The sequence below is a fragment of the Heliangelus exortis genome, chromosome 14 (genome assembly GCF_036169615.1).
Source record: "Heliangelus exortis chromosome 14, bHelExo1.hap1, whole genome shotgun sequence".
Lineage (NCBI taxonomy): Eukaryota > Metazoa > Chordata > Aves > Apodiformes > Trochilidae > Heliangelus > Heliangelus exortis.
Window position 1 is genome coordinate 11,843,586 of NC_092435.1, and position 24,251 is coordinate 11,867,836.

Sequence of the window (24,251 nt, forward strand, 5' to 3'; positions counted from 1 at the left end):
AATATTGAAATTGAATTTGTGTTCAGGGTTGTATACTTGCTACTTGGCTGTTCCTTTCTCTGTAATTTGGATGTAGAACAGAGGGGTAACCAGAGCAGAATGAAGAATACAGAATGAAGTCTAATTGCACTCAGTTTTGTAGTCTAAGCCCATAACCAACCCGTGTTTCCTAGACTAGACTTGGAACTGAGCTAAAAGGAAGCACAAGACTAAGTACTACAAAATCTTTACTCCATCTAATGAATAGTAGAAAAAAAATGGCATTTAATTTTTTTAAAAATGCTTTTTCTTGCAAAGAAAGCCTAAATGTGACTATGGGAGGGATGCTGAGCAGTCTGACAGAAGGAAGTGAGATGCAACCCATCTGATCTCAGCATTTCAGGCAAGACTGCCTTGTGCTGAACATGCCTAACATAAGAGCCCAGAGGTTACAACACCCTAAACTGCTTGGGGTTTCTTTTATAGAGTACAGCTCCTAGGCTTAACCTTCTCACTCAGTACAGTTTCAGTCCATGTAACAGTAGCATCCTGCACATAATTAGCACTCCTAATTCCAATTAGTTTGGACAAGCGTTGCTGCTTTTTGACCCCCCACAACTGAACAAGTGTCAGGATTACAGGACAGGTTAATTCAGCATCTAAGAGCTGGTAACCAGCATTTCATGTCAGTCAGGATCATCAAAATATAGTTTTATTTACATTTTCATATTCAAATTCAATACAAATAATGAAATATTTACAACCATTTTAATTGTACCGCAAATAAGAAAATGCATTGCTTTTCCCCTCCAGATTCAATAGTACTTTATTGTAGGCTTTAAGACAAAGTTTTGCTAACATTAGAAACAAGCTATAGATACAGAGATAAAAAACAAAGTGCATCTGTAAGATGTCCTTAGTTACCTTCACTGGGCAAGGCCCTACACTCCCTATTGAGGCATCCAGTGTTCTTCCTTGATCCCAGTTCCACTCCCCACAGATGGCAGACAACTTCTCCAAATCATCACTTATGTTTATAGGATGTCAACTCTCCCCCTGCAGCCTTTACACACAGGCAAGACAATGCACAGCAATAGTCCAGCATTTTCAGATGCTGAATCATTTTCTTAACAAAAATTCACCAGATCCTTTGGGAAGAATCTGTCTTTTCATCCTTAGTCTTCCTGAAGTCATCCCAGACTCTCACAAAGCCAGGACTCTGGCATATTGCTGGTGCAAGAGATGGATATACCTCCAAAAATCATGGAGGATCTTTCAGACTGTCTAATATTAACAGGTTTTATAAGTCCCTGCAATTGTTCCCTTTACAGTATTGTGCAAGTCAGATTTGGCCTGTCAGCTTGAAGTTCTCTTTTTCTTCCCTTTAGGAATGTGTGGTTGGCAGGTTGGAGTTGAGAGGTAGAGAATCAATGGGTTTACCAGAGAACCAAAGATACTGTGGGCAAAATCCAGTTTGACAGGCATTAGTTTGTACTTTCTCCTATCAAATTAGCAGGTGGAAATGTTAAATAGTGTTGCTTTAAACTAAACTCTGTCTGGTAAATAAGTATTAGACCAGATCAAAATCAATTTGTTTACAATGAAAATCCACTTGAATTAAAACACCAAACAACAAAAAAACCCAAGTCAAAACAAATTCCCAGCAGACAGCTACAAGAATCTTCTCCTTATTTAAATAATTCAAACACTGAAGAGAAGCTTTGCAGAAGATGGAACTTCTAGTGTTAAAATCTGATGGTTTCCTTTATATTTAAGACAGCTTTATCTGAAGAATGCTAAAACTAAATTCCACATGGGAGGTGCAGTTTTAAGAATGGCAAACCATACAATTATGATTTGAACAAGTCTATTTGATCTCAACATTGCCAAGGCAGTATTTTCCTGCTACAGTCTTGCAGTGTTTGGTATACACAGGATGGCAATAAACAGCTCCATGCAGAAGGCTTACACCACGTTGCTGGGCATGTTCTTAGGACTTGACTTCACCAACTTGTGTTTCATCTGCCTCAAAACTTGGGTTGTCAGCATGTGGAAGGACATTAACAGCAGAGGGCTGGGATTCATTGTTTACAAGGTGCATGTTGTCATCTGTCCAGGACAAAACCAAGAAAAATCAAGTTAACAAGTGTCACAGGCAAGCTTTACTACTTTAAAGCAAACCATACTTGCTATGTTTCCACAAGCCCACTGCAGGGGTCTTTTCCCACCATTAATCCTGCAGAGTGGGAAATCTCAGGCCATGCTCCAGTTCCCGCTCTCCTGCTGCCCCTCATTAGTTTGAGGGCCCATTCTCAGCACTCTCTGTCTCCTGTCACACTGGAGCAATGTGTCCTACACACCCCAGAAGCACATCTCATGCTTTCCTGTCAGGTAGGCTCCCCACAGGAACTCGAAGCAGACACAGCAAAGCACCCCCCTTTCTCCTCTGAAAGCTTTCCCACTTTACCCCTCTTTCCAAGGCCAATCCATAATCCAGGGGATAGTTACTTTTATTTATCTGCAACCATCCCATTTTTAAAAGTCAATAGAACCACTGAGCATGTGCTGGCCATGTTGAGAACTAAAAATACATTTTCAATTAGTTTGCTCTAGGAAAAGCTGATGGTCTTTTTAAAACTCTGTGTAAGTGTTCAAGGATGACAGCCTTGTCATAATCTGAAATTTAACTGATTGTCATCTCTATTTTACATGATGTAAGCTACATCAGAACTTTTTCTGTAAGTAATCAACTTACTATTTTTCTATAAGTAATCAGCTACTTAAACCAGACCAGTCCAGTGACAAAGCAGCAGTCACTCATCCAAATAAAGTCTCCAAAGAGACAATGAGATGAGGGACACCTTCAGAAAATAGTCTCTGTATTTTAAGTAGTAAGCCTCTGTTTTTCAACTTACTTTCAATTCTCTTTTCAGAGAATTCAGATTTTAATTCACCTTTAGGTTGTGTTTCATTTGAAAAGAAAGACCAAGTGTAACAACCAAGTGCTAAAACAAAAGGGAAATTTAAGACTACCCTGAAAAACAAGGCATTCAAGCACTGTGAGATGTTCAAGAAAAGCTCCCCCTAATTCATAGCACAAGCAATGAAGTGCAATGAGCTCAGCAAGACAGATGAACCTGCAGACACACTTTCTGATGGTGCATGTTCCTCCAGAACAGATTCATCTGCTCCTTGTACAGAAGCATATCCAGATGATGCTGTTTCACTCCGATTATCTTCTTCATGAACTGCAGGAACGTTTGATATCCCACTGGATCTGGATACTGTTGCTTGCACAGACTCAGCCCCTTCTTCTACATCCACCTTTGTGGAAAAAAAAAAAAAAAAAAGGTTCAGTTACAACTTTGTAGAAGGCTGTATCTTTCCAGGAGGGCAATGCCTAAAGGTACTGAAGTCTAGTAACTTATAATGAGAGAAAAAAAAAAAAAACAAAAGGTGTGCTGTTAACCTCCAGCATCATAGGTGAAAAGCACTTACTGCCAATAGAGCACGAAGTTCAGATGCAGCTTCAGCTCCTCTTTCACTGCCCAATACCAGGAAAACAGATTTTTCCATTCAGTGCAGATCTCCCTCCCCCAGACGTTTTAGCTAGTCCAAGCAGTGTCAGGCTTTGGCAACAGCACCTTCCCCTGGCACTTGCAGAAATTCCTTATGTATCCTAGGAAGTCATGTGGCTCCAGGAAAGCCATACATGCCAACACATTCCCTTTTCAAGGACTTAGCAGCTGAAGAGAGGCAGGGTTCAGGGAGAGTATGAATTGCCAAAGGCTGCCTGAAGCTGTGAGAAACACCATTAGCTGCACCCACAAGAGCCAAGAGCAAATCTTCAGTCATGCATTGCAATCCCTTTTGGTTACCATTCTGCCCAAGGCTTTAGATTATACCCATTCAGACAAGGTCAGCTGCAGGCTACACTACAGAGGACACAGCAATTATTCCTGTAGCATCTCCCCACTGCCACGGCAGTGCCTCTGCTCACCACCTGTGCTCTAGAGGCAGCAGCAAATAGCTCAATCCGTGGTTATTTCACCAGCACAGCACTGATAACAGCATCTCCCCCTAAACAAGTCTACTGGCTTACCTCAATGCCCAAAACTTTGAGGATGTCACATTTGCACATTGGGCATGTCCTGTGTTCCAGAAGCCAGGGGTCAATACAGTTCTTGTGGAAGAGATGGCTGGTGGAAGAAGGTAACCAACAAGTTAGGTTTCACACCAGGAAAACTGCCCGTGGCAGCTATGAAGACTCATTTAAAAACACTCAAAATGTATTTATTCTAGAATGGATTACCTTATTCTGCCACAAGTTTTAAATTAAAAGTTATGGATAGTTGACCTCTCAACCAGTAGTTGGCCTATGCTCGTTAGACAACTTGCTAGAATTCATCCTTATCTTTGCCACATTAGTTTAAAGCTTCTTTTAGAAAAAAAACCATCTGTGTACAATACATTCTCAGCTGATAATTTAACTAATACGAACATTAACATTAACCTTAAAGCTAAGGCTGAAATGTCACTGTCTCTCCTGCAGATCCAGATAATTAAACGGCACTTATTTTTGTTAAAACTACACAGAAAAATCATCTTGCAGAGTTATGTCCTCCAGATAAACTATACTCACACACAGTTACTTTGCCTATGCAGCCAGTGTGTATTCCAAGTGAATACATGGCCAGCTGGCTACTCAAGAAAGTAAATATAGCTTAGCCAGCACAGATGCAAAGTGTACTTCCATGAAGACAACTCCATTCCACAATGGGTCTGAATTGGGCCACAGATTGAGGCAGACTGCTTGAAATGCTGTAATCTGCCTGTTCCCTCAGGCTGACTAGAAATAGCAAGGCAGACAGACACTGCTCAATATTAATGAGAACTGTTATGAAACAAGTGCAGTGATCATTGCATCAGTATCCTGAATGGATTAGTCGCTCAGTATCCTGGATGGATCAGTACTCAGTATCCTATGGCCCAGTACCCTACCAGGATCCTCCAGTTCAGCCCACAGAACCAGCAGCTCCTTCTAGCAGCACCAACATAATGTCTACAGAGTACAGCCTGAAGCTTCCTTGATGTGTGACTGTTTTCAGTACTTGAGCTGAATACTGGTCTCACATACCTGGGCTGCAATAAATGCCTTCAGTTTGACCATCTGGACAAGAATGCCTTCTGCAGATACACACACCCCAGATACTGAGGTAGCACTGATGTGACTCACGAGAACTTCTGATTGCTCATTTCTTTCATGGATATGGTTAAAGTGCTTGCAGTAAGTAGGGTCTCACTGTTAAGATGACCCACCACTATGAAGTACATTCCTAGAGTAAATACCAGTTTATAACTCATGTAAGAGAATTTAATATGGCTGATACTGGAAGATATTACCTCTGGTGAAGACTATCAAGTAACTGCAGTCATCTTAAGCAAGTGCCCCTTAGAGATGCATTTGGGGCAAAGAGGAATAAAAATTCACACAGGTCGATAGAAGCAGCCTCAGAGCAAAGCATAATGCAGCAAATTTGTGCATAAGGATTATGTTCAAAAGAAGTTATCACCTCTTAACCCAATAAGTCATGCTTTGTTTGCAAGTTCGTATCAAGATTAGCAAGGTTTATAGGGAAATAATGAGAAGTCAGCTCTCCTATCAGCCACAAGTATCTGGAAGCTGTCTAAATGCCTCTGTACTCATGGGAGTGACTGCATTACTAAACAGGACTACCCACAGCATAAGCCTGACAAGACAACTGAATAATCATTAACAAACATGCCTGAAAGTTTATTCAGTTTTGTATTTTTCTAAACTATAAAGCATTACATCAACTAAGTTTCTTGGTAACACCTTAACAGGCCAACTTCTTGACAGCAAAACAGCTCAGAAGTTCTACTGCTTGGGAATAGAGAAAGTTTTTTGCAGAACTGTAAGCTGCTGTAAAGGAAACTCCAGCTCAGATTTGATAGTGTTTGACTAATAACACTGCTCAGCATACAACAGCAACTGCAGATTTTTCCATTCTCCAGAACTTGACTTTTTCCCACATCAGATTTTTTCCAAGTGCTTTTCTGCAACCCTCCTTGAGAGCTAAAAAACCCTTCCCATGCAAATTTCATGAAATTCACATTGCAACCCTCTGGTTTTAGAAGCTTTGCCAGAGCAATCCCATTCAGCAGGTACAGAGGGAAGTTATGCAAAACAAATTTCCCTAAGCCTGAAAAATCTTCATTGCTCATCTTAGAAACAATCAAATTAAAGTCTTAGTGTGACAATACTGAGCTTCTACAGAAGGACAGCAATGAAAAAACAGTAAAGAATTCTAGAAAAATAAAGTGCTATAGCTCTATTTTGATCTATTACAAATTATGCATACAGTAGAAACTCTCCTACTACTAACCACTAAAGTTAACATGGTTTAACAAATTTAGAGAGCATGACCCTTTCAGTAATTAGTAAACTAAGTGGCAAGAAATGAGCATAGTTGTGCCAGTTGTCTGCAATTTAGAGGTAACATTCTTATACACCAGCAAAGGAAGAAATCTTTATAAAGCTGGGGGAGTGCCTGGAGAGGCACTGAGCTCTGCCAAGTCACTTGTCAGCCCACTCACAGGGGAAGTTATGAGCATGGGCCATTGAGGCACACAAGTGTGTATTTCCACTGTTCCTGTTCAGGACACTGTTTGACAGAGACTCAAGAATTCTTACTATGCAACAGCTTGATTCAAGTTTGATCAGCTCTGTTAACATAGCAGAAGCAACAACCAGTAAGAGGCAAGCTTCCAGATTTTGGATTAGGGGGCACTTTGGAGGACAACTTACTTGCATGTGAGGATACGTACAACTTCGTTGGGCTTGTACAGCTCAATGCACACAACACAAGTATCTCCATCAGGACCAGTTTCCTAAAGCAGTGAAATGGATTTACAGCATTAACAGACTATAAAACCTTCCTTTGAACATCTTACATTTGCAGCAGGCAAAGGGGTTTAGCTAAAGTAACCTAAGATAGCTCCCATATATAAAATCATATGAACGCATGGTGTGGATTACTCAAAGTCAAGAAAACACTTTAATAGAAACATTGAAAGTTAAACACCATGGCTTAGAAAATCCAGTTGCAAACCATCACTGGATTCTTTGAGGCAGTTCTGTAGAGGCTTACAACTGCTACCTCCGGGTTTTAGCTACAAAAAGAATAGCCAGGGAAGATGATTTGATCTACTAGTTTATCTTTTAATTATCCATGCTGGCAAATTAGGACCACTCACCTCAGCAAGAAGCTAAAACAATAATCCAATTTATAAAAATGTGCAAACTGGGAAGTCTTGCACCCCAGGAAACAACCTGGTCTGAACCAGGAACCATCTCTGAAGAGACAGCTACAGGCTCAGAGAGAATCCTGCATCCTGGTGCAGTACTCAGGACCACTCCCTGGGTTCCAGACAAAGGGTGAGGCAGATGCCAGGAGCAGCCGTACCTTGTCCCCTTGCTTCAGGGTGCGCAGCTCCAACTGCTCGATGGCCTTCATAGCCCTGGCCTTCAGCTGTCTCTGTAACAGAAAACAGCCCTGGTTAAGCACAGTCATTTGTCTCTGAAGTGCTCATTTACTAATACTTACCAAGGTGCCTCCTGCAAGCAGGCACCAGTTTTATAACGCAGGTTTTACCATAGCAAGCCAGGTAAGTTAGAGACAGCATGAAACAGAGTTTCAGGACACTGATGTGGTTATTGACTCTGGATGACACACCAACAAAGCATTTGCATATGATTTTTGCCTAACCTTTTCACAAAGCACAGGAGCTTCAAGGGTTTCTTCCTTAAGATGCAAGGTAATGCCTTGATCACATTTAGACCAAGCCAAAACAAACAGAACCTTTCAAACCCATTTGCTACAGGAGATCAAACACCGAGTCTGACAATAATGTTAACTGCTGACTTTAATTACTTCATGCCACAAACTCACATCCTGATGAAGGTGAGATTCTTTCTGAATCAGTTCAGCTCCCACCAACACCCCCTGAGCTCCTCCTCTGCCACAGCTCCTCCACAGAGCACACAAACAGCTCCAGAGCCTCTTGGCACCAACTGTTCCTGCCAAGTGGGAGAACGCAGTTTTATCTCAATATTAGTTCCAAGTAACACGCACACACACAGAGTAAATACCAGGGCTCAGAATTATTTCTCCCCCTCCTCGTGACAGAAGGTGTGACACAAATCAAATACCCAGCTCCAGGGGGATCACAGAGCAGCTGTAATGGAAGCAGAGGAAGAAGCATTCCCCTTCATGCAAGGGTCCAGGGAAGGGATTCTGCCCCTGTACTCAGCGCTGGTGAGGCCACACCTCGAGTCCTGTGTCCAGTTCTGGGCCCCCAAGTTTAGGAAGGATATCGAGGTCCTGGAGCAGGTCCAAAGGAGGCAACTGGGCTGGTGAAGGGACTGGAGCACAGATCCTATGAGGAGAGGCTGAGGGAGCTGGGGCTGTTCAGCCTGGAGAAGAGGAGGCTCAGGGGAGACCTCATCACTCTCTACAACTCCCTGAAAGGAGGTTGGAGCCACGGGGGGGTTGGTCTCTTTTCCCAGGCAACTCTCAGCAAGACAAGAGGGCATGGTCTAAAGTTGTGCCAGGAGATGTTTAGGTTGGATATTAGAAAGAATTTCTTTACGGAGAGGGTGATCAGCCATTGGAATGGGCTGCCCAGGGAAGTGGTGGATTCTCCATCCCTGGAGATATTTAAAAGGAGACTGGATGTGGCACTCAGTGCCATGGGCTGGGAACTGCAGTGGTAGTGGATCAAGGGTTGGACTTGATGATCTCTGAGGTCCCTTCCAACCCAGCCAATTCTATGATTCTATGATTCAATGATGATTTGCTTGCTGCTGTGGCAGGGTTGCAGGGCAGAGATGAGCAGCCCACAGCAGCCCAGCTTGCCTGGCAACTGTTGCTGTCCAGCTGTCACTGCGAAGCATTTAATTAGCAGAGGAGCCAACATCTCTGTTTAAAGGTCATGGGTTGCTGCTGTTCCACCAACACAGGAATGACTCTCCTCTCCCTCCCTGGTGCTCCTATTGCCTCAGGACACAGAGGTGTCCCGGGCAGCAGTGCCATCCCAACACAGAACTTGCCTTGGGGAAAAACTGGACTCAGAGTTTGCAGTTAACATAAAAAACCCTCTCCCCAACACAGATGCTGAGGGCAGGAATGTCACCACTGGTGGCTTCCCAGCAGGACTTGGTCAGGTACAAGAATCCCTTCTGGGCTGAAGGTGCAGTGCTGGTGGCACAAATACAGAAGGAGCAAATGGGTGGAGGGCTGCTGGTGCTGCCACCTAAAGCTTGGCAAGGATTGGTAATTCAAGTCTGCATAAGATTCCCTGTGCTGAAGCAATTAATAAATAAGGTTATGTACAAGATCCACTGGGACCCTGTCAAACAGTTTTGGTTCAAAGTGACTTATTTGTGTATCAGCTCTGGTTTGGGGTCCTAAGGTAGCATCAATATGCATGCTTTTAGGAGTTTAATAGTTGATAGCTATTAGCAACTGTCAAGACAGAGACACACACAATCCAAAGGTGACAGATATAAATGAGTTTTCAGGTATGTTTTTAGGAACAAAAAAATCTTTGAAGGAACTAGAGCTGCTTTTGAAGTTTGTAAAAGTCTTCTGCTGAAAACATCAGTATATGGGCCTGTATGCCACTCAAAGTTAATTTAAAAATTACATCCCCTTTGTCAGTATTTCAGACTGACAGCACAGAGAAGCAGCCACATACTCAGTAAACACTGAGGCCCTCAGAAGTTTCAGCAGCAAATGTGGTAACATCAACAGAGCAGGAATGCTGCAATAACACTACTTATCCACAGCCAGAACTATCTGTCACTGCTACTTGTTATTAATTGAAAACTGAACTTTCTGGGAATGTGCTCCCTCACCCAGTATCTAATCTACACATCTAATGTCAGGCCAAGCACATTAGCCAGGACCCAACTGGCTGTATCGTTAATCATTTACTGAAACATTATTTTAGTTTTTTCCTGGGCACAAGTTTAATTGCTCTTCATGAAATGCACCAGTGGCAATGTCACCTTTAACATTGATTTTGGTAAGTACAGCAGAACACTTTCTTCCCAGGGTAATGGAGGAAAGTTGCTTTTTCTTGAACAGCCAACCAAGAGATCCAGGATACCCAAGTTTGGGATATCAAAGCATTTTGTGAAGCAAACATTAAATATTAGTGATGTCAGAAGTCTAAAAGCTCCAACCCTGCCAACTCTAGAAAGAATAGCTGATTAAGCTGGGACAGGGAAAAAAAAAAAAAGGAATCAAGATATTACAAAACAAGTCAGACCCTGGATCTTATCCAGGCTCTGGCATGTTGAAGTAGGCAGGTATCTAACTGGGAAAATTAGATTTGGTTGCTGCTTATTCCTCAGTCTTCTCCAGTCTGATGCTGCCAATTTTGCCTCCAACTCTCTTTATCAGCTCTCCAGCTACCCTTTTGTGGCACCCTATGAGTCCAGTTATGGCAATGTAGACCAGCAAGCTCTAAGGAGGTCAGGAATTCCTGCTTTCCCCCTGTAAGCTAAGGAAGCTCTTCCCCACACGTAGCTACTGCCATGAAAACAGCTTTGAATTGTGGAAAGTTGAGCAACTCACCTCCTCCAAAGCATTAATTAGGTCATTTCTCAGCTGCAACATCTAATCTTTATGAAATCGATGGAAGCAAAGACTCAAGCTTAAATTAGAAACCAGCCCACAGATAATATCACTGGCTATTTTGCATTATTAAGAAAGGTTAATATATTGAGGAACTGAATTGGCCAGTACTCTGCTGACTAGAAAAGCAGCAAGCCACTTACCACATTTACCTTCTTTTTCCACCTTCTTGCTCACAGACCTCAGGATGCAGTAAGAGATTGCAGAGCTGGGGACTTGAATTTCAAGGCCAGAAGAAAATATGCATTCAGATAAGAACTAGCAGGTTGTAAACAGCTTAACTATCTGGCTCCTGAGGAAAAAGCTACTTTGTTTTGCCTCACAGTCAGGACAGAATTGCTACCCAACTTAGATTTTCAGTTGGACCACGATATAAGGTGACTTTGTTCTTAGTAAGTCACTCAACATTTTAAATAAACCCTTTGCTTTACTCAGTTTTACATGAGTGACTTGTATGGAATTCCTGCTCAAGTTGAGAGACAGCTGCTGCCCTCAAGAAAAGCCCACAGAGGTGAACATTTAAAACCTGGGTTATATGTGATCAAACCATCCAGAAAAAATACCTTCCCCAGAAGAAGCAGGTACAGAAACTGTGCTGGCAAACAGCAAGGTTTAAAGGTACTCAAAAGGCTGGCTGTCTATAAAACAAGAGATTGTTTCAGAGACTACTGAGGTCTGAAGACTTTCTTAGGCCAAATGAAAAGGAAAAAACTTTGGATGCCAACATAGTAATACCTGGAAGGCATCCAATTCAAACAAGGGTTACTACGAGTCCTGTGCATGAATGAAATCCGTACCCAGGCAGGTTCTTGTTTTCACAAAGCCTTTGCAAAAGAGGCAAAGCATCTAGAAAATGGTTTTCCCTCTTTCTGTTCTACCCCTTAGTAAGTAAGGGGGACTCAACCTTTATCATCCTTTTCAGTCCAGGGCAAGAGCTCTGATGGGGCTGTGGCTCAGTCCATAAGAAAAAGCCAAATATTCAGAAACCTGAACATACAAGAGAAAATTTGCAGAGTGTTGTTGTCACATATTACAGGTAGCTCACCATAGCACTCCAGAAAGCAATTCAAAAGTGTTAATTGTTTTGTTGTTGTTGTTGTTGTTCAAGTGGTAGACTGACACTTCTAAAAACTCCTCACACATTGGCAATATAATCCCCCAGGGAAGGTCAAAAAAGAAGACAGAAGCTTTGAGGGGCATTAACACTGTGTAAAGGCTGCTCTGAGCATTCAGAAGAGCAGCTCACTTCTGAAAGAAGGGACATTTGTAACACTTCACCATTTCCTAAAGAAACATCCCAAAGAACAATCCTTCCACATCTGTGCAATAAAGACAAAATACACCAAATAACAGACTGAAGTCCAGGCAATCCAAGTTCCCAATAGGCTGAGCAACGACAGGAAAGCTCTCCATGTAGCATGCAAATTGATAAGCTGCTTGGCTGATATTCAGTATTTTGGGGAGTCAAAGCAGTTAAGTCTCCAACTTTTGATATACACTGAAAATTTGATCAGCTGGCTAACAGGCAACACTGCAGCATCACATTTCAGTAGTTCACCTTCACTAACAAGAACTTTCAACTTATTCTTTGCTTATGTAATCATTGTGTAGTAGTTTTTAGATGCCACAATATTAAAACTATCAAAAACTATTCTGAGTTGTCTTGAGTTTCACTTTCATAAAACAGCATAGTTTCACTCCATGCCAGCAGAGAAGCTTTCTTCTATTCTTATACTTTATAAAGGGCTTTTTAAAGCTCCCTAATTTAAGTTCAGCTGAAATCATGTGGAACTGGTCTGTCATTTATCAAAGTTATTTTTCAATCTACCATAAATGCCTTGTGCACAGAGCCCAAGATAGAAATAGTTTGTGAAGGTGCCAGCCAAGCATACTGGATTTTTCCAGTACCATGTACCACTAAAGCATTAATAACATTTGTAACTTTCTGAAAGCCTGGTAGTTCAGAATAGAGCAGGACTTCCATGACTGCTCTGTTAAGTACTTTCAAAGGAAGAATTTTTTTTTTTTTTTTGGTGCTTTGATGAACAGTCTCTTCTGCAGACCAGTTCCTAGGGCACCCGTTTTTTTTTCTGCCCAGGTTTGTTTAGCATTGAGCAGAGTTCTCATACTAGGGAAGATGGCAGGGAATTGGAGGGAATTCATCAGCAGGATGATGGTGCACATCTCTGTGCACAGATGTCAGCAAGAGGACAGCATCAAGGTACAGAGCTCTGTGCCACTGCTTATGAAAGGTGCTACAGAGAACTCCACATCATCCAGGACTGGCAATGCTGCATCTCCCAGGCAGAGGACCACTTCTGACACTGCTGTCCTAATTATTCTCTTATTGGATCCTTACTCCACTTCCAGGTGTGGCATAACAGACCTAAGTTTTGTGACTGTTAGACTGAACCCAGCATTCAGCTCCAGGAATAATGCTGACACTCAGCCTGGCTCCTCTCTCTGCCTGCCAAGAACAACAATGACTCTGCATGTTCACATTTTAAAGAAGCCAACCCTAAAGTGTTACAAAATGCTGAAGCTGGCCTGAATTTCAACAACTGTGTCCAACTTCTAGCTTCATCAGCTTGTATCAGAAGGACCTAGCTCAAGGAGCCTGAAATCTCCAGGACAGCAGAGAAGTCCTGTGGAGCAGGTTATCTGCAATGGGAGAGGAGTCTGTCACTGCTTTAACTATCTAATTACAGGTCCAGGGGTAACTCAGGTACACTGAGCCAAGCTAGAGTGAGATGCTCATGCTATTGCTGTCTGCAGGAAAGGGCTGTCACAGCTCTTCTTTCAGAGTTCAAGTGGCTCCTGCAAGAAGCATTGCAAATAACAATGCCCTCCTTTGCAAGACAGCTGGAAAAGCAAGGCTGAAGGATGTACTCACATCTGAGCCAGTCAGACCCTGCTGCTGCCCATCACCCCTGACAGATGTCATGCTACGACTATTCTCAGTTTTAAGGCTTTTGCTTAAGCCCTGAGTAGCTGGCATAAGGTGGGCCTGTTGAGACTAAAGACAAAGCTGTAAACATTCCTCCTATCAGCTGATCAGATTATTGCACAGACAAGATATTACTTGTAAACTTAACTCATTAGGAACTCCCTGCCTGGGGTTTAAAAATGAACACAACAGTGGGGGGGGGGGGGGTCAGCTCCGAACTGAGGTTGTCCCTGTAGTTTGTAGAAAGGTTTCAGTCAGAGTGCAGCAATTTCCTAACTCGTGGTCTACAGAAAGGCAATCAAAGCCATGCACTGTTTTGCAGCCACATTTGCAGTCGTGTCTCACATCACAGCAAGCACACAGGCAGTGCTGTGTGGGAAGTGTCAGGGTCAGCTATAAACAGCTGAGCTCATTCACCACCTCCTGTACATCAGCATTACGACTGCAGGTAGGGAGTAAAATATGTAGAATACAAAGTTAACTAAACAGGATCAGCTGCTTTCTCCAGACAGTTCACTTTTTGCTGTTTCTTTGGAAAGTTTTAAGCTGTTTAAAGACACAACTCTTTAAAATGCTAAAGATCACATTCCCTCCTGTAAAATGAACAAATTCCATAATGTTGGTGCTTAACCAGTATTTTACCCTCAAGACCCACAGCATGAGCCCTCTGCTTAGAGGGTATAAAAAAAAAGCCATGGCACACACAGACTCACCTGGTTCCTGGACTGGGCCCTTGCAATCCTCAGTCTCCGAGCAGAATAAAAAATAAAGTATCCTATGGCTGCTGCAGTGACAATGAAAAAGGACACTGAGATGAAGAAGATGGAGTACTGATTCATCCAAGGACCGTGCTTTTTCCCCACTTCAATAACCATGGTCACTTTCATGCCACTCTCAATCCGGTGTAAGATCTCCATGCCTTTCAGGTTGCCAATCATAATTGCAACGATGCTTTCAGCACCTGCAAAGGAGAAGCAGAATCCATGCTCAGTTCCCAGGTGTTATATAGAAGTCATTCTCTTAGCTGTTCCAGTTCAGGTGCTAAAGAATAGACTGGAAAGTCTCTAACTGGCATTTTTGATGGAATAAGTATCATCTCCATGTGCTTGTTCAGCTGAAAGGTATGTCCCATTACATAAGTCAGCAATGTAGAATTTATTCCTCACTCCCATGTAGGACACATCGTCATTATTTTAGACTCAACACTTTGGCAATTTACATTTTAACTTCACATAGTTTAAAGGCATGTTAAAAATAAATCCTATCCAGAATGAGGTCACTGGGGACTGCAGTATCTGCAGGAGCTCAGGGATGCAGTGACACAGCTGGTGGCTTTAGGGATCCTTCCTGTAATGGATCTCACTCCCTCCTTGCCCCCCTACTACTTCTAAATACCTCTTTTCTAAATCTGATAGTACTGTTGAGTACATCAGACACTGAGCAATCAAAGCCATGGATAAGCTTTTGCTTCTGTATTTTCATAAGTAATTGAGAAACATTTGAGTGAAATTTGGTTGTGAACTGTTAATGTTGTTTTCCAGAGGGAAGCCAATATTGAGGTGTGCTGGACTTTTAAATGGGTGGTGGCAGACAGCAATCCCCATCCAGATTTTAACAAGAGCTTTCATTTATTCAGTTGAAGATGGAGACAAGCCACCATCAGGGAAACCAAGAGTTTTATGGCAGGAAGAAATTTCAAGCAACTCTGGTCACGAAGTACAGACCAGAACAAAGCTGCTTTCATTGCAGTGACAAGCAAGTGCTTGGGGACACTTGATACTCTTTGCAGGAACTTTAAGCAGTCCCAGTGTAACAGAGAGGCTCCTAAAAGCAAAAAAAGGAGAAAGGCAAACAAGTGAATTGTCACTGATCTCTCCATACTGTATATACACAAATAGTAGAAATGAAGACTTGCTGGTCAGCAGTGTCACAGCACTGAGCCATCAGCTGCACAACATTCATAACAGATACTGAATGGTGAAGGAAAAAGGGCTGCTACTGAAGTAATAGTCTAAGCTTAACTCCCAGCCAAACGCTTTTAATGGGCAGACCAATTTTTTTCCTCCATTAAGAGAAAACTTATCCAGTTTTCATCTATCAAAAAAACCTAGAACTGGTGTTAAACCACAAAGGCTTTCATTTGAGAAAGCACGTTAGTTCTACAATTTGTTCATGTAATGCCTTTGATCCAAGATGGTTAAAGATGATGTCTAGCAACTCTCCTCAGTGAGACTAAAGTCATCTTTTATTCAGAAAGCTCCTTGTAATAAGAACTACATCACACAGAGGAGAGACGAAAATTAATTTAAGAAAAATAATCAGCCAGACTGCAGCTACTGCCCCTTATGGTGAACTGGGGCTTACATGTCAGTTATAAAATGAGCTGGAGTTGGGTGTTAGGAGCAAGTAAAGAATTAAGCATGGGTCAAGTCAGCATCTGAGACTTACTTTCATAAACATGGAAGAAAATGTGGAAGAACAGGCTGAGACAACAAGAAAATAAAAAGCATGCCAAAAAAAGCCTTATTCCTCTCTGCCTCTGCATGTCTCACTAGTCAAATATAGCTTGTGGTTATGTGCAATGCAAGATGTAGTGTAGGGATCTCTGTAATGAAATGTCACCACCAGCCTCAAAACCACTTCAGCTACTAAGCCATCAGCTGTGAACAATTTTTACCCTTAAAAAAAAAAAATTCCATTTAAGTTTCAGGCTATTCAGTTCACCAGGATGTCATTGGATTACAGTTTTGAGTCTTTTCCTGATGTTTTTCCCCCCCTAAAGATTTCTCCTGCATTTTCAGCTTTGCTTTAGACAAACACGAGTGCCCAGCTGGAAGCTCTGAGCCTGGAGCATTAAGGGCAGAAGTGAGAAGTCATTTCCAGCAGCACCTGGACTTCTGTCCCCCTTGGAGCAAACCTGCATCAGCATCCACCTTCAACATTTTGTAATAGGAACTCTTAGGACCAACAATTAATTTCTAAAAGCAATTATAGGTGAGCTAACCTGACATCACATGAAGATAACCAAATGCCTTGTGCCAGCAACAGGGGAAAAGAATCCAGAAAGGGCACCTAATTTCTGGCCATCAGTAGCACAGGAGTTCAGTCTCAACAGAAGTTCCTTTTGGAGAGGGACTGAACAAGGCTCAGCACCACCACACAGGGGCATCACACTGACCTGACAGAAAGCAAGGGCTCCTTTGCCAGCCAAACTCCATGAGGAATTCTATTAGCCTGGAGCTAAGCAGCCCAGAATCCATGTTTAGGCCTACAGCTGTGCCTCTAGGATAAAACCAGCAAGGATCAGCCCCACACCCAACACTTCAATGGGTCCCACCATGACAGGTACAGAAACATGTTGCCATGGTCTGGAAACCACCAACCTAGACAGAAGTAACCAAAAAGAGCTACTTAGAGAGGACATCTGCAGAGGTGTCGCAAGCACAGCAGCCACCCTGACCTGTCAGCTTTTTCACCACCAGACTCCAGCAAAATTAAGATGAAAATCAACCAGTTGTGCATGGCAAAAACCTAACAGCCCCCCAGGGCCCTCACCTAGGCTTTTGTGATGGAGGTAGAGCTCTCTGTAACAGTTTAAGGGACATTAGAAGATGAGATTAAGCTGCTGCTTCTTTAGCAAATAAGGGGCTCATTGCTAAACAGAAGCAGGACCTGTTTAGTTAAACATTTCCCAGACTCTCTCCTCTCCCATTTCATGGGAAATTGGGGAGGGAAAATTATGCATAACTTTTGACAAATACAGTCTGCCTCTGCAGATGCAGTTTTTGCAGAAGACACCTCACAAATAAGGCAAGACACTGCTCAAAATCTGTATCTGTTTTGCAGATGCAGGCTTGCACAGGTGAAGCACAAGAACTTGAATGGCTTGTTGGGGTAGGGGAAGAGCTGGGACATGAGCACATTTGGCACACAAGGACAGTGCATGACTGGGATCAAAGTTTTACCTTCCTGTATCAGGTTTACTTGCATCAGAGTGGAGCAGGGTCTATTTATACGAATACAAATACCTACATTAACTCTGCCCTGCAATGACTTGTTCTGTCACTACACTTCTCCCTGTAAACATGAAGTGACAGGTTTGGCAATTCAGGAGAGAAATGCAGTGTGCAAGAGGTGCACAGAACTGGGAACATCTGCTTTTGCACAATAAAACCTACATTTCCACCTTCATTAAGTGTATATTACAGTCCAGTGCTACTCACATGGATGCTAGAGATAAATCTATTCAGACCTGAGAAAACTGTGGGTCCTGGAGAATGGTCAGCTCGTGATATTTAGCAGACTGCAATGCAACCTTATCAATGCCTTAATAGCAGTCATTTTTAGCTAAAAATCTCAATTTCTTCTGCATTCAAGCACAGTGAGGCAAGGATTTGCTTTTGGGAATAATCAGATCCCCAGCTTCAAAACAAGGTATGACAAAGCATTGATTACCTGATTCAGACTAAGTCCCAAACAAGCAGACCCCTATATGCCCCTGTATGCCCCTATATGCCATTGGGACTCCATGGCACAACTCAAGGCAAAGTTTGCATTGCAGATCCATGCTAGAACAGAGAGTTGATGCCTCCAGTCTCCATGTCTTGCACAGCTGCCATCATAAACCCTCTTCCCTCAGAAGCAGCTCAGAAGAGCTGTCACAGTGTACAGAAGTGCAAGCTGATGGCTACAGGAGGCAGGATTTTTAGGCTTGCCTGGTATTTTTTTCTTCCTCCCCCATGCAAGTGAAGGAATTAGGAGCACTAGCAGCTTAGAGGAACTACCTCCTTCCCAAGCACAGTACAATTACAACTTCTATTAACACTACAAGCAGGTTTTTCTAGGTGTTACAGTAAAAGTGGTTTTGATTGTTTTGTTTATGTTGTTTTTAATTAAAAGGGAACTGGTTTTCCATAGATATTGATTATTAATATCCAGTAATGACCGTTCCTTTCTCACTGCTCTGTTGGGACCTGTTGAAGTTATCTACCCTTCAGGTAATTATAGCACAGCTTCCAGGTCTGGAGTTTGCAAGTGTCAAGGAGATTCAGCGATTAAGAACACACCAAGTTTTGCAGTAATTAGAGGCTACATGACTCAGAGCTTTCTGCCCAGCCCTCAAAACTCATTAGTGTTAAAACCCTCTTCTGAAGTTTTTTTTTTTTTCTCTTTCTGTAGGGTAGGAGAGAGCTACACTGGAGTTAGATACAGCATAGTAAGACTTATAAGCCCAGTGACTGCAGCCACAGAATGCTGACTGACAGGAAAGTTCTGCTCACAAGAAACTGCAATGGTGACAGAACTTGCTCATGGTCTGGAGCTGAAGTCTCTGCTACTGGGGAGCAGGGGAAGGCCCCATCAGCCCCTCCAAAAGCACAGCTGCTACCTACCCATGGAAATGTAAATGGCAGATTTCCTCACCTGGGATTGAAAGTTAAATGCTACCTTCACCATAATTAAAATTTATTTCTAGTGTCCTGCACCTTCAGCCTTGCAGCCACTTGCTGCATCAGAACAAGTAGAGGGCACTGCCCCAGCTTCACCCATTGCTGCTTTCACAGCACCCACCCCTTCCCAGGCAGCTTTGGTAGGCAAATCTTCTCCTGAGGAGAGCAGGGTGTTGCCACAGCCCTGTGTTTTCCAGAGCAAATCCCTGCCTCCTGGATGCTCTGCTGCAAGCTCCTACAAGCTGACACCGTCCCAGCCTGAGAGGAGGACACAGATCTGGCCATGTGCACTGCTCCTCCTCAGAGCTGCAACCAGTCTGAAGTCAAACTTTGATGTTACACTTTCAGATCTTTGCCTTTTCTTCCAGGTATTAGAAAAAATAATGAACTTTGACCCTGTGTTGAGCTATGAAGACCATATTTAAGTTCCCCAGCTTATTAACTGCAAGAAAATCAGCTTAGTTTAAGGAAAACTTTTCCAGAGTTTGAATTTAAGTAGTATTTATGGTAATACTGTATTTCTTATTCATGTCTTGTGTTTCATAACCAAAAAAACAAACTAGCTCAGACTGCTAACCACAACACCAGCCTTACAGCTCTTTTAATGTCTAATATACTGGTACCTAACTGAAGACATTGTGTGCCCTCAAAACTTAGGAGTTAAGAAACTTTCCATCTCTGTACACTTTCCCCTCCTCTGCCACTGATTTCAATACCCCACACCTAACACCACAAAGAACATTAATTCAATCTAAGAGAAATACTTAACATTTTTGCTGCGCAATACTTGGAGGTGACACTGACAAAACACCATTTTCCAATTCTTGTGAGGCCCTGGCAAAGCTTTCTACAGTGAATAATTAACTTCCAGTTGTTTGACAGCTTTGAATGGAAGCCAAATCAAGAGGTCCAGCTCCAAGTCAGCTCCTGTAGCCTCACTTCAGGTTGGTTTCTCCACTCACTCAGGCACTGCAACTATTTTGCACTGTTTAAATTTGCTTTAAGCCAACCAAATCCAGCTACAGTTCAGTTGTGAACAACCCTTGCATTTAAGCTTAAGGCCTCAGAATGTAACCTGGGGAAAACTGTATAGATCTTTATTTTCTTGAATAGCAAAAGCCAAGCCCCTTTAACATCTCTATCACTGTTTACCAAGAACAGGCAGTGAAACGGGGTGAGGGGACCCTTTGGTGGCAGATCCACCTGCAACATAGGTTAGTGAAAACATTTGAGGTCTTGGAAATAGTCTTGTAGGGTTTTTTAAGAAAGCAGCCACAAGACACAATCATTAGGCAAGTCATTTCAAGATGTGGCATGCTGCACACAATCTCCAACATTTCAGATTCCACAATTTTTTCCCCCCTTTCTGAAAGTCTGAAAATTTATCATCTTTAAGCAGAGTGAAAGCAGGCACCCAGAATTTTGCCAGTATTATTTCACTTTGTCCAGAGTGCAACTTGTGCAACCAACACATCTGCCATGTCACAGCCACAGCTTCCCCTCCCCAGGGACCAGCACAGCTCACCCCATGGCACACCCAGTGCTTCACCCAGGGTGACCCACAAGGGTCCTTATGCTATCAGCAATCTATTTCAATAATATTTTAACCTAATATCCAACTAACACTATGTTCTCCTTAGGATTCAACTGGGTTGGGGTTTTTTTTTTTGGTTGGTTGGGGTATTTTGGGTTTGTTTTTGGTTTTTTTGGTTTTTTGGTTTTTTGGTTTTATATTGAAGAGAAACAGTTTGACTGAGTCATAGGATGGCAAAGGCAAGAAAACAGTGCAGTAATTCTATCTGAAAGTTAAACATTATCTTTCCACGTGTAGAAGGGGTTTTATGACAGGTTAATAATGGCTTGCTAAATTGAAGTTGTTTAATATCACAGTGACAAAGTGGGTCCAGATAAACTAAGAATTTTTTATTTTTTTTTAAAGACCACGTTTTGTTGTTTGACAAAGAATTAAACAGCAATTCAGGAGACAACCAATGAACTGTTTTCTCTGAATGCTTTAGAGGACTAAGAAGTGAAGGATGCAATTATTAACAGATTAAAGGCTGCAGGCATTCTGCTACAGCTGAGTAAGTTCTTCCAGAGAACTACTACAGGATGAAGGGTTTTATTTTTAAAGAGCTTGCATGATCTTGCAGAGCAGTCTCCAAAGAATGCAGTCACACAAGAACTGTTCAAAATGCCACAGCAATAACCCATCCAATCCCCTTTCTGAAATTATAGAAAGCCCTAGCAGACCACCACCTCAGACACATTCTCAGAAAAAAAAAAAAAGAATGGAAGAAATTACTTTTGATTGATTGCTTTATGTACAAAAAGAGCAATAAGCAAACTTTAGAGTTTGAATTCTCAAGCAAAAGACAGACCACAGTGTCCTTAACCACAGCAGAATCACAACTTGAAGACTCTTTAGGGATACGACATACAAACACTGGCCTTGGCCAGATGGTGGCTGAATTTTTTCTTTTATCTACATTATATGGTTCCTTCAGCCTTAATCAAAGGAGTTCAAAGTATTCCCCTGGCAGCCCTTCAGCCTCTAACATGAGCAAAAGGGCATTAGGAGATCAAGACATCTCCTGTACTTTATCATGAAAGAAGCTATCAGTTGCCTCTTTTAAAATGTACAAGCAGATTAGCGCACCTGGCTCTTCAGACATGTCAGAAGATTTGATGTGCTGTCTTTCAGGTCTTAAAAAAATAATGCAAGATGTAACATTCTGAATATTGCTTACCTCATTGTCTTGAAACAGCAAAAAAATGGGGAATTTCTGGTGGTTATGGAACAAGCTGGTATGTTCATGTTACAGAGTAAGGGAAACAAGCTAACAGTGTACACAGACTGCACAGATATGACAGAGATGCTGTAACTCAGCTCAGGTGAGAGGCCAGCACTGCACACAGAAGCCACTGTGCCCAGCACCACCCCACACTATGGACACAAGGGCTAAACCCAGCCTCAGGGGTGCTCAGGCAGAGGCCTCCACATGAGCTCTGCTCTCAATGGTACCATGTTGACAAAAACCAAAACATAACAAAAACCAAACTAACAAAAGAACCCCAAAAAAAACCCAAAAAAAAACCAAAAACAAAAAACCCACCACAGATGGGCCAGCAGGTGAGACAAAGGCCAAATCTAACCCCAAATGCAGATCTGACCAAGCAGCACCTATCCCAGCACTCATCCCCCATCACAAACCCTGCCAGAGGACACATCATCCCCACGCCTTTATTGCCCTGCAATAAGTTCTCCCCTTTGCAAGAGGGGAGGGTGACTGAACTTGGTTCCAAGAGCAATTTAAGCCTGGATAAATTGGCATGTAGGTAGGCTTGTCCTTCCCCCTTGTGCTCTGCATGCTCTCCACCCCAAACATTACCTGGCACCAAGATAAAAACTGCTCACTTCCAGACTACTTTGCAGTTATTTAAAGCAACAGCCCCTTATGACCCCAGCTTTTTGATTGAACTGCCTTCGTGCTCACACTATCATCTCAGCTTAATGAAATCTACTTTCAGCTTGCTTTACTTGGCAGCTGGCACTCTGCCTGATCTCTTCCTGCTCAGCATACACGGCTTTAAAGTGAAGAGGTAAACATTCAGCAGCAAGACACTTGAAAAAGTTGCAAAAATTGGCAGGAGGACTCAGGAGTAGGAAGCAATAGCCAGAGCTTTAAAAATAAAATTAAAAAAAAAAAAAAAAAAAAAAAAAAAAGTCGGAGAGCAGGGGGAAGTAACATTAGAGAAATTTAAAGATGAGAGAGGCTTTGAAAATCCCCACCACGGTGAGGACAGAAGAGAGGGAAGAAGAGAAACTCCTGACTAATTGGTGTTTGTGTTGCACACAAGAAACACCTTTTTTGTAGAACTTATGCCCACAGCAGTCTTTTCCTAGAAGAACACACCACCATATACTCTGCACCAACAACGTGGTTATTAACAGGACTACAGCACTTGGGAACTGCCACCCATGTTTGTCCAGGGAGACTCTTCACCCAGATTGGTCCCCCAGCAGTTTTATATGGATATAGGAGATTTCCACACTAGAAAACATGGGGAAGTTTTCACCAGACAAGGCTGGGTGTCTAAAGGAGCACATCAACACCAAATACAGTTTTCCACAACAGGAGTTTCCACAAGTGTCCCCATGCAGATACTGGGGGTGGAAACCATTCTGCACTCTATTTAGTTTAAATAGTATTAAAGGTTATTATTTGCCAAGTGAATCAAACAATTACCAGCCTTTTGTTTTTAACCCTCTGAGCCTTTAATAAATGCTGCCAGGCCCTAAATCTTAGAACATTTAGAACATGAAATCATCCTTTACAAGAGCAGCCAAGACAGCACGCTTAGTAAGGGCAGTGAGACCTGTAAGAGCTCTCTTCACATGCTCTTTGGCCAGTGGCACTTGCAAGAGTAAAGTATCAAATCTAGCAAACAGCATATGAAACCTACCTAAAACCCTCTGGAGAAATAGCAATGGCCATTCCCTCATGAAAATTCTTTGGTGAATTTACTTAACAGCTTTCAGCAGGTTTGGTTTAGTAAGAACATTGCTCACCCTCTTCAGCCCAGGCTGAGCTCACAGCAAACATCCCTTGCACTCCCTGTGCTGGCAGCAGCAAAGTGCTCACTGGAAACAAATAAGTTTGAGAGAGCTAATGATAAAACAGCAGAAGTCAGCACGGTGTAAGCCAGAAGGCAATGTGTCTGCAGGAAGAGAAGGGCTCACATCTGATCTAGTGGGGAATTGTGCTGGGATGGTGCTGCACCCAGCCACTGCTCACTGACATATTCAAGACTGGAGGCAAACAAGCACTGCCATTGTTTTAGGGCCATATGTCCCACACAGTAAAGCCTCTGCTACCACAGCTGTCACTTAGGATTTTTCAGTCATCCTTTCCCATTTCAGCAGCTCAGTAAACCCAAAGAGCCAGGGCACTTCACTGACCAGGCTATCTAAGGGTTGGTGCCTGCTGCCCTGCAGGCTTCCATTGCACAGAGGTACATAAATGAGACCAAAAAGAGCAAGGGCAGGGATCAGAAGCTGCCAGTAGCACCAACTATGGTTATCCTGCTCCTCAGTGCCCCTCATGCTTGCTCACAGACCTCTGTGCTGTGGTTAAACCCAACCCACGACTG

The 24,251-nt window shown here is 42.6% G+C and overlaps 1 protein-coding gene across 4 annotated transcripts in view; it reads right to left on the reverse strand.

Moving 5' to 3' along the window:
- Positions 1–675: 675 nt before the first annotated feature.
- RNF128 (ring finger protein 128) overlaps positions 676–24,251 on the reverse strand; it is a 41,772-nt gene continuing 18,196 nt past the window's right edge. For 2 of the 4 annotated variants that reach the window (XM_071757385.1, XM_071757383.1), the window contains exons 2-7: positions 14,364–14,611; positions 7,467–7,538; positions 6,809–6,891; positions 4,082–4,178; positions 3,117–3,303; positions 676–2,088 (exon numbers count right to left, since the gene is read on the reverse strand). In XM_071757385.1, the coding sequence (XP_071613486.1) occupies positions 1,970–2,088; positions 3,117–3,303; positions 4,082–4,178; positions 6,809–6,891; positions 7,467–7,538; positions 14,364–14,611 (806 nt within the window). In that variant the 3' untranslated portion in view covers positions 676–1,969. The remainder of the gene's footprint in view (positions 2,089–3,116; positions 3,304–4,081; positions 4,179–6,808; positions 6,892–7,466; positions 7,539–14,363; positions 14,612–24,251) is intronic. The other 2 variants (XM_071757386.1, XM_071757384.1) reach the window with 1 other exon arrangement.